General features: G+C 47.2%; 2 protein-coding genes across 3 annotated transcripts; both read left to right on the forward strand.

Moving 5' to 3' along the window:
• Positions 1–6: 6 nt before the first annotated feature.
• On the forward strand, positions 7–1,203 carry LOC119340792 (26.2 kDa heat shock protein, mitochondrial-like). Its single transcript, XM_037612705.1, has 2 exons — positions 7–374; positions 484–1,203. The coding sequence occupies exons 1-2, from the start codon at positions 95–97 to the stop codon at positions 903–905; spliced, it is 702 nt and encodes a 233-aa protein (XP_037468602.1). The 5' UTR covers positions 7–94; the 3' UTR covers positions 906–1,203.
• A 2,790-nt stretch (positions 1,204–3,993) lies between these two features.
• Positions 3,994–8,311, forward strand: LOC119337375 (polyadenylate-binding protein 2-like). Of its 2 annotated transcripts, XM_037609502.1 has the most exons (6): positions 3,995–4,191; positions 4,288–4,387; positions 5,314–5,384; positions 7,457–7,648; positions 7,747–7,877; positions 7,990–8,311. In XM_037609502.1, exons 1-6 carry the CDS (start codon positions 4,099–4,101, stop codon positions 8,030–8,032), a joined length of 630 nt encoding a protein of 209 aa, XP_037465399.1. In that variant the 5' UTR covers positions 3,995–4,098; the 3' UTR covers positions 8,033–8,311. The 2 variants fall into 2 exon arrangements, with proteins under 2 accessions (XP_037465398.1, XP_037465399.1); XM_037609501.1 differs by having other exon boundaries at positions 3,994–4,387.
• Positions 8,312–10,663: the final 2,352 nt, after the last annotated feature.

Raw genomic sequence — 10,663 nt, forward strand, 5'->3', positions numbered from 1 at the left:
CCCTCCATTTCTCACCCACTCCACTAGAATCCAAATTCGCAGCAGAGAGGAGACAGAGAGAGGGAGGGAGAGAGAGAGAAGAGAGAGAGGGACCATGGCTTCCGCCGTCGCTCGCAGGGGTGCCGCGCTGCCCAGCCTCCTCGAGAAGCTGCTCGCCAAGCCGTCCAAGTCGGGTGCGCCCGTGTCCTTCGCGCTCCGTCCCGCCGCCGTCACCGCCGCCCGCCGCCCGTACAACACCCTGGGCAAGGAGGGCCGCCTCTACGACGACGAGGACGACGACTCCTCCAGCGGCGAGAGCGGCAGCGAGTACGAGGACACCGACTCCGACGACCGCCGCCGCGCCCGCGACTTCTTCGTCCCCGGCTTCTCTCAGGGTATGCCTCCTCGCCTGTCCCGGGACGTTTGTTCGCGTTCGTGTTAACAAGTTAACCTCGTGGGCCAAATCGGGGTTCTGATCAGCTTTTCTCGTTCTTGATTCCCCAGACGTGCTCGACCAGTTCGGCGCGCACACCAGCTTCGGCCGCCTGCTTTCTGCGCTGGAGGAAGCTGCCGCTCCGACCGGTCTCTCCTCCACTGCCGGGGCGTCGCGGCTCGGACGCTGGGTGTCGAAGGTGGACGACGACGCTGTGTACCTCAAGGTGCCGATGCCGGGGCTGGGGAAGGAGCACGTGAAGGTGTGGGCCGAGCCGAACGGCCTGGTGATCAAGGGCGAGGGCGACAAGGAGCCCTGGGACGGCGACGACGACTCCGCGGTGCCGAGGTACAGCCGCCGCATCAAGGTGCCCGCCGACGCGTTCAAGATGGACAAGATCAAGGCCGAGATGAAGAACGGCGTGCTCAGGGTGACCGTGCCCAGGCTGAAGGAGGAGGAGCGCAAGGACGTGTTCCAGGTGAAGATCGAGTAGGGAGGCGAGTCGAGTAGTCGTAGTGGTAGTGCTCGTGGTAGACGGATCGAGACGAGTAGTGGTAGTAGTAGTGCTCATGGAGGATGGATGGCCGGCGCGAGTGTGAGAGACGCCTTGTTGATGTGGTGATGTTTGGTGTCTTTCTGCCCTGTTTTGCTTCGTCGATCGTCTTGGATCGTGGTTTCTGATCGACTGGTGGTGAGATTTGTCGCGAACTCCGTTAATTTCCCAAGTATGGCATGAGATGAAGTTACTTCGGTGGTGAAATTGGTCATGAAAAACCTGTTATTTTCCTCAAGTTTGGCATATGATGAACTTACTTTGGTGGTGAGATTCGTCATGAAACTCTGTTGATTTCCTGAAGGTTGGCATATGGTGAACTGATCTGGTGGTGCTGAAACTTTGCTGATCTCCTTAAGGTTGGCGTGCTGGACTAATTTGGTGGTGAAATTGGTCATGAACTTCGTTGATTGTCTCTCAAGTTTGGCTTGATGAACTGCTTAGAACTGTTTTGCTGGTGAATTTGGTCATGAACTAATGGTGATTTTCCTCATACTTGACGCGATGAACGGATTTGGTGGTGAAATTGGTCATGAAACTCTGCTGATTTCCTCAAGTTTGACGTGATGAACAGAACTACTGTGGTGAAATTGGCAAGAAACTCTGTTGATCTCCTAAGTTTGATAAGATGAACTGCTTGATTTCTGGCTTGCAGCTGTTATAGCTAGTCGCGCATGTCTTATCACTTTTCGCTGTAGCCTGTGCTGCTTTCTATGTCATGTGTGTATGTTTCCTCCGTTGATCTGTGTTGGCTTGGTTTTCCCATACCTGATCCGCTTAAGCTTTTTCTATAAGCAGCTGGGCATTCGTGCCTCTTCTCTGCAAAATTGCTTGATTTTCTCAAGTTTAACCTGCTAAACTGAGTTGTTGAACTGTTCCGTGATCATTTTTGTGTTTGTCCTCTGTGTTTACTTCCTGCAAGAACAATAACAGTTTCAGACTGTAGTTGTAGGGTTCTTATATGAACAGCCATAGAGATGGGCGTTTGTATCTCATGCTTTGTGATTCTGGAACAGAATTATATGCACGAAGAAAGAACAGCCAGACAAAAGAAATCGGCACGTTCTGCTTGTCACTTCACATCGAGAATTATAACAGAGATATCGGGAACTCCCTGTTAGTGCAGGTTTCCCAGTGTGCTGCATTTTTTGTTTGAACGGGGGAAATGGTATTATCGGCTCAGGTATATCGTATCGTGTGGACGCAGCCATGCCAATCAGCGTTTCGAAGAGCAAAGATTATAGGGCACTGGCTATTTCTATAAGCTGAACTGTTACAACTGAAGACAGGTTCATGTGAGATTGGTTTAGCTACTCCGTTGAGATCCCTATACCTATATGTGTGGTAAGCTTTGGGATGAAGGCCTGCTGATCTTTGAGATTGGTTTTTTTCGTGAATACGCAAAGCCTGCATATCATTTCATTGATAGAGAGAAGAGTACTACATGTAGATTACATCAGCTCACAAGATCACGAACATGTGGGGTAGTGAGCTAACAGAGCCTACATATTGCTGATCTTTGAAATTGTTTTTGTCTGATCTCGTATCCCTCCGGCTGGCATTGACAAATGGCCATCGATAAGTTATGCTGAAGGAGACATGTTCAGTGTGCTGCAGCTTCCAAAGGGGATGCTGCCGCCGGGGGTGGATCCTCCGAGCTCAAACTTTCACTGAAAAAAGTGGGGATGCTGCCAACAAGTAAACATGTGAGCTATACAAAAATGATAAAGTCATGATTTCTAAATAGTGAAAAATACATGCACTGTTCATCTTTTCAAAATCATGATTTTACCATTTTTGTGTAACTTACATGGTTTCTTATTTCATCATCAGAATTTGCACATGTGTAATATACATCCATATGAACATGTGGAAATGTTTTTGAAATATTCTGAAACTTTAAATTACCATTTTGATACTATTCAAAATATAGGGCTCCAATGCAACCCGTCCACCAAAATGACTTTTTGGGCGTCGGACGGCTACATGGAGACCGATTTTAAAACACGGTTTTTTTAATACTAATATATATAATATGTTGGGAAAAATCATAACAATATACTTTCATACATGTCCTGGACAAAAAGACAAATACGTTTATGGAAATGGGCCATTTCTTTTTGTTGAGCCTGGATTTTTTTTTGTGTAGCTTGCGAATCATAATATTTTGAACGGAAATTTACAGACCCATCAAGAATAAGTACAAGTTTTCACAGGATTTTTGTTAGAAAAACTTGAAAGTATCATGTTTGAATTTTTTGAAATAATGGGCTCCATGTAGCCCGTACTACACAAGTTCACACTCAACCATGCACTCCTTTCTTTCTATCATTTTCGCTCCTCGTCCATGAGGAGGGTGCTTGTTAAATGCTATTGGCCCCGTTAGTGGTTCGACATGCCCGGGCATGCCATGTTTCCTTAGATCCGTCGATGGACATCAAGGATGCTTGCTTCCCCTCGGCTTCGCCTCCCCATCAAAGCACGAGACCTCCATCACCTTGTTAACCCACGTCTTGTCTGCTTAATCTTTATGGGCCAAGCACTCCATGTGTGCTCCCTCGCTCGGTGTGCCGCGCCTGGTTGCAGATACGTCGTGTCACACACACCGACACGGCGACACATCGACAACCCAAACAAAAAGCAACTGACTGTTCATTAAACCCGGCTAAAAAAAAGACCGTTCATTAAACCTTTTGTTTTGTTTTCATTTTAGTAGAAGTCAAGGAACTATAGGGGGGTGTCTGGATGGTAGCCATTCCTATTCATTTTCTTGCTAATTTAATCCAACTCATGGTTAAGCTAACCGTTCGTTTTTTGTTCAGAGCTAACCAAAATTTGGCAAGCCGAATATCTGGCATTTTTTTTGAGAGAGAATCTGTTTTTGATGGCAAGCCGAATATCTGGCAAAAGTTTGGGCTAAAACAGCGTTCCGAGGCCCATGAGCTTAATGAAATAGCGCAAACGATCCTTCAGCCCAATCCCGGTCCGACTCTGACACGCTTCCACTCCATTAAAAAGCCCGCTGTTCCTAAACCCAATCCCGAATTCCCCAAAGTCCCCGAGACAAATCGCCCTCGCGTTAGGTTAGGCCGAGGCGAGTAGATTCGGTTTCTAGCTCAGCAACGCGGCGGCCATGGAGGACGAAGAGCACGAGGTGTACGGCCAGGAGATCCCCGTCGACGGCGAGGACGTCGACATGGGCGCCGGGGGCGACGACGCCGCCAAGGTTCGTGATGCGCCCGTCGCCGCCGCCGCGACTCGCTCGGCCCCTTTCTCCCTGACCCCAAACCCTAACGCCGGCACTGACCCTGTCCGTGTCCAGCTGCACGAGCTCGACGAGATGAAGCGCCGTCTCAAGGAGATGGAGGAGGAGGCCGCCGCCCTCCGCGAGATGCAGGCCAAGGTCGCCAAGGAGATGCAAGGTCAGTGCCGTGTCCGTGTACGGAACCTGTCGGTACCAACTTTAGGACCCGCATACGGTGGCAGGGTGGTTGGGGAATTTCAGATCCGGGACACTAGTGGAACGTTTAGGTCTGGAGCAAGCGCTGGCCTCGCCAATGGTTTGCCTCCTCGGCGAGTTCGCCTCGTTACCCAGCTTTTGGCCTGTTTCCGTTCACAAGGCTGGATCCTAACACGCCCTAGGATTGCCTGCTTTCTTGTTGCCCATTAGTATGGGTATGTTAACCAGCGTAGTAAGTTGTATGGTGTGGTTTAATTGCTTTTGGTTAGTCCCTTGATCGCTTCTTATATGCGATTTTGTTAGTATATATAATGTTGCTTCACGCATTCATAATCCTCTTAATTTCCTTTTAGAAAAAGAACCCTCTTAACCAGTTGGGGTTATGGTAGTTCTGCTGTGGTAAAGCATAGTATGGGAGTATTAGAGGCTCTGTTCCGCACCATTGTATTAAGCTTCTGCAGAATGATGTTTAGTAACCGCCTCTTTGCTTGCCGAAGAATACCGAAATGTAATAACATCATATTTCTCGGTTGGATCAATCTCGGAGAATATTCTTTTTGGCTCTGTTACACGCTTTATACTGTAATTTCTATGTTAATATTCTTTGGGGTAATGGTAGTTCTGCTGTGGTAAAGCATAATGTGGGAGTATTAGAGGCTCTGTATGCACCGTTCCACACCATTGTATTATGTAAGTTTCTACAAAATGATGTTTTACTGCCTCTTTGCTTGCCGAAGCATACTCAAATGTAATAACATCATATTTCTGTGTCGGATCACTCTCGGAGCATATTCTTTTAGGTTTGGTTACACGTTTTATACTGTAATTTCTGTATTAATATAATTTCCTTGCAAATATCTTAACACATTGAGTCTTTGTACCTTGTAGGCGGAGATCCTAATGCGACCACATCTGAAGCAAAAGAAGAGATGGATTCTCGTTCTGTTTTTGTTGGAAATGTAAGTTTTCATTCCGTTTGTCTAAATTTAGTTGGCACTCCTACATTTCATAGTAGATATGATATCGCCTAGGTATATGCGATAAAATTGATACATATGTTTCTTTTTACATGTGAGAATGTTTGTTATGCTTGTGAAATGGTTTATGGAAAAGCTGATGTTCAAGTTAACTACTTGATTTGCTTGACCAGCCCAAATTTTGTTTAAGGTGCTCTTAGATTAGGTATTGATGTTTCCACAGAACAGTCTATCTGTACTTTGATGATTTTTGTTTTGATTCTCAATAGATTGTGTCATAGTGCCAATCAGCAATGTGTCTTAGTCCCCTAAATAGTGCCATAACTTTGAACATGTATCATTGACAATTATATTTTATCAGTGACTTGAAATGCACTATGTATTTTCTATTTTTATCAATGTATTTTTTTTCTGGTGCATTGATTGAGAAATGACATTGGCCGCAGGGTAGTCTGCTATCATCAAGTCTTTGAAATCGAAATTTTGGCATCTGGCTGAGTCTCAGTGCAAGTTCTAGTGTTAGCTTAGAGGGGGCAAGAAAAAAAAAGGAAAAAGAATCCATGAAAAAAAAGAAAAAATATTTGAAAAAGTAAAAAGAAAAAGAATATAGAAAAAGGAAGAGAAAAAAAGAAAAAAATACAGTGATAGGAAATGCCCCCGAAAATGTCAGTAGAGAACTGCTGCATGTACTCCACCTGGCGCTTGAGACTCATACATGGACTGATCTGGCATGGTATCAATAGCCATCGGTAGATGAGAATCAGTGGCAGGGGTGCATAGGCATGACATGTAAGTGTGACCTCACATTTTATGTTGTGTCTATTGAAGGATGCTATGTTTTTTTTTCATGTTATGCCTGCTGGGGTGTTTTATTCTCTGTAGTATGTGTCATTTCTCCCCTTGGAATTAATCATGTTTTAATAATTAATCTAATTGTTCATCTGCCAGTTTTGTCATCTTTCAGCAAAATATAATCAATAGAGCTTCCTTTTGCTTTTGAAATATCTGTAGGAAGTGTGTATGTAAAAAATTTAACTAGAGTGCTGGTGTTTAGGGGCGTATATATGAGTAAATGATATCTGTAGTCACGATGTTTTAGTATTTCATACATGCATTGGATGCATGTCAGTCTGAAAGCATGTAGATGTATATACCTGCTTTTCGCTTTCTCTGATCTACCAATGACAGACTTTTTCTAGTAGTAACATATATTGTGCAGACCTGTGCAAGCACTGCTGTCCCCTTTTTCGACTTTTCATGTATGTGTGTCAATATGCTTTTCAGCCAGTGTCTATGTAGCAAGAAGCCTATGATATGCAACTTATTTTAGAAGTCAACATGACTAGATATTAAATAAACATTGCAGGATGAGTATCTGTTATCCTTTGTCCATTACATCCTGTTTAAGATCTAGTGTGTAGCAAGAAGTATATGCAGGTCAAACTGTATTCTGTAAGCCATAGAACATTGCAGACGTGAATGTTTTTCCTCATGAAAAATTAATATGAGGCTGAGCTGTAGACCAGTACCACTATCAGTTCCAAGTTTATCTGTTTACATCGTTAGTTCTGTGTATCTATGTACCTAGTAATTTGTCCTTGCATCTGTATAACAGAGTTTGCTTTGCGCAATCCTTTTGCATCATTATTATGACTGAAGTACATTTGTCTCTAGTAAGGAATACGTGCGAGGAGTGTTAGGCTATATGCTCTTAGACGCAAAGCAGATGTGCTTGATTAACTTGCATCACAGGTCCAGTGTTCATAATCTAGTGAATCAAGTAACAACAGTAGTTTCTTATTGTGAGTGACATAACCAGTCAAAATTTGGGATGTTTGATGAAAATCTATCTCTATTCTAGAACATAAGAGAAGTACTAACTACTATGGAGCTCTAGTGAATTCACAGGTTGATAGTTTGCTAAAATTGAGATGCAGTCTGGTACTGTTGGTTTATTTTGAGTGTTTCATTAGTTGTAAGCTGATTTTTTAATGTGTTACGTGACATCGTAAGTGTATTCATTATGTTTTGTAATCGTATTTTCACAACTGCAGGTTGACTATGCATGCACTCCAGAAGAAGTGCAGCAGCATTTTAATTCGTGCGGAACCGTCAACCGAGTGACTATCCTGACCGACAAGTTTGGGCAGCCTAAAGGTTTTGCTTACGTTGAATTTGTTGAAGCAGAAGCTATTCAGGAAGCTGTCAAGCTGAGTGAGTCAGAGCTTCATGGTCGGCAAATCAAGGTGAGCTGTGAATTCATACTCCCCTCGTACTGCAACTGACTACCTTGTTTTCAGCAATAACCTATGTGGTATGCTGACCTTCCTTGTATGCTCATTAGGTAGCGCCGAAGCGAACTAACGTTCCTGGGTTGAAGCAGCCCCGAGGGGGCCGAGGATTCAACCCATATGGCGGCCACCCCTACATGAGGCCATATCCTCCACCGTTTTACAATCCTTATGGTGGTTATGGGTAAGTTTAATTTTGTTTACTTAGTAACCCTTGCCCCTTGGGCCTCTGAAATAACGGGAGCATCATCATCACTCTTGTCTAAAATGCCCTCCTGTTTTTTGTCCTAATGCAGGAGAGCTCCCAGGTTCCGCCGTCCGCGCAGGCCCTTCTACTAAGTTGTGGCTCTACTGGAGTTCTGTCAACACATGACAACACTAGTCTTCAATCGATCTTAAGCCAGTCACCAGAGAACTCAAATCCTTGCACCGTGTTTCATTATTTCACAGAAGGATATGGGATGGTTGTTGTGTAATCTACTGTGTTGTGTTGAAAAATGTTTAAGCCACTACATGCACCAGCATTATGTACTATTTGACTTTAGTAATCAAGTCATACGACATACTATGCCTGAACTGTACTATATTTCTTGCTCTGAAGGAGTTCTTCTGCGTATAGTTCCTATCATCAGTCGATAGCTTATTTTTGTTTTAACAGGTCCAAAGATTTGTGGTAAGCTTTGTAGGGTGTCAAGTTGCAACAAGCATATTGTATCAACGGTTTTAGATCCTAGCCATTGCGGGGGGAAAAAACTAGAATCGCCTTCTTACCCCTGAAAAGGGGCCTCCGCATTGAAAGTGCTGTTCTTTTCCCAAGCTCATGTGAGCTTGGGTGAACAGTAAAATAAAAAAATATCCAACAAATCCCAATTTTTTGGGTAAAAATTTCTTTTATTCTCTTCTGATTTTACTGTTCACCCGGGCTCACATGAGCACAGGATCAGAACAGCCGTGACCCATTGTAGAAGGATTACACGACTCAACCACACCATCCAAACAGGTTGCTTGTGCAAATAAGCCCCTGAGCATGCACATGCCGTAGTATCAACCACGTATGGATGGATGTGATGATAACCTGCACAAAATTTGGAGTGGGATCTGTTAGTCATTTCGACAAATTCAAATTGGCAATTTCAAACTGAAGGCACCACCTGACGTTCCACCGCATTGATGGCGCCGGCATCTACGCCGACGACGTTATCAATGAGGTCTGGGACGTCGCTCGTTCGCTTGGTGCCCCTTCTACTCCGCCCCGTCCTGCTGGCCGTGTCGACGGCGAAATCGGTTATCTCCGTCCATTTGCTCCCCCACACCAAGGCCATGCTCATCCTCGGGCATCTGCGGCGGGACCTGGCCAGGCGGCGGATGGCCTCGGCATGGCGGACAGGGCTTTCAGGGCCTTTCTGCACCCGCATCTCGCCTCTGTTGGAGACTGCATGGCGATGCTGAAGATCTCCTTTAAGCCCAAGCTCGCCAAGGGCGCGGTTTTCTCCTTCCCCACGGCGGCGCAGATCGGGCACGAGGACGAGGGCCGTCATTGCCTGCTCTCCTCGCTTTTGGCGGCTGACGTGCGCAAGCCGCGCGCCACGGTCTCCTTCGACCCAGAGGCGATGACCTTCTCCTTCCAGTTGGAGCTCAGCAACTGCCGCTCCGCCTCCGGCGTCGTGCCAGTGAACCCGATGGCGATGGACGACGGCTATTTCCCGTGCTTTGATTACCTCGCGGGTTTGCTCGCGCGGGAAAGCTGTTGCTCCCTGCTTTTCAAATTCTAGCCCAAGGTGGTGGATGGTGGGCTGTGTGCCCGCACGCTGCCGCTACTGCCGACCATCGAGTCCAAGCACCCGCCCAAGCCCAATGTGCCAGCAGGCCTGCTTCCTGCTGTTGGGCCTCCGCTATCCCTAGCTGGTGGTGACGTCCCTCCTTTTGAGTCTCTTTCCCCGGGCCAGGATCACATGCGGGCTCACCAAATCCTCACGTCGCGGCCGGTGTGCACGCGGCCTGCGGCCCATGTGTCGCGTCCAAAACCTGGGGTGCTGCCCATCGGATACTTGTCTCCGGTGGCGGCCACAGATCTCAGGCATGGGGCTTGCGCTGCGCTCCGATCCCCTCCCACATCGCAACGGCATTCTGCAGCTGCCGTGTGCCGCCGCGTGAGCCTGAGGCCGGCGACTTCAACAGCTCCCCGCCTACGCTCCAGCTTTTCCCTTCGCCTGTGCCACTCATCGGTTCCTCGCTTGGGCTGGCTGCGGCTGCCCAGGTGCAGGCTCTCGACCTCAACTTGGGGCCTCCATCTGGACCGGCGGAGCAGGAGGCACCCCCCTCCGGCTCCGTTGGGCAACTCCTCTCCTCGGTGGCCAACCCGTCCAGGCGCCGGTGGCTGCTTCTCCGTCCCCCCGTTGCAGCCCCCGCATCCGCGCTGCGTACGACGGGATCCGCCTGGGCTCGGTGGAGCGCGCCTCCGAGCATAAGGCTGCTGCCTTTGCTTCTGCCTCCAGCGGTGGCTCCTCTGGCAGCCGCTCAAGTGCTTCTTCCTCGAGACGCAAGAAGGCCAAGGCGGCGGCGGTGGCTGGTCTCTTGGAATTGCCGCTGTTGAGCACGCCCGCGCCTCTGACCAGGGGAAAACTCAAGCAAATTGCTCTGCACTGTGACCTCAACGCCGATGTCATCTTGGACCAAGCCCATGCACGCGAGCCAGCAAGTGCTTCTGCCAGCAACTCCGCTCTTGCTAGCCAGTGCGTCTCCAATGTTCTTGATGTGTAGTGCATGCTTCTATAAATGCCTTCCAATGCTACCTGTTTCAGCTTTGCTCTATGCTAAGTTAGTTCATCATTCTACTTTTTATCCTATGATCAGTCTAGTTCTGCAGTTAGGTCCTATCCAAGCTAGCTTGCTGCTGCTGTTATGTTCATCAGTCAGTTTGTATCGAGTCCGCTTTCGTCCCTCTTATGGGCTTCATGTTATCAGTAGTTT

This window comes from Triticum dicoccoides, chromosome 7B, assembly GCF_002162155.2.
Source record: "Triticum dicoccoides isolate Atlit2015 ecotype Zavitan chromosome 7B, WEW_v2.0, whole genome shotgun sequence".
Taxonomy (NCBI): domain Eukaryota; kingdom Viridiplantae; phylum Streptophyta; class Magnoliopsida; order Poales; family Poaceae; genus Triticum; species Triticum dicoccoides.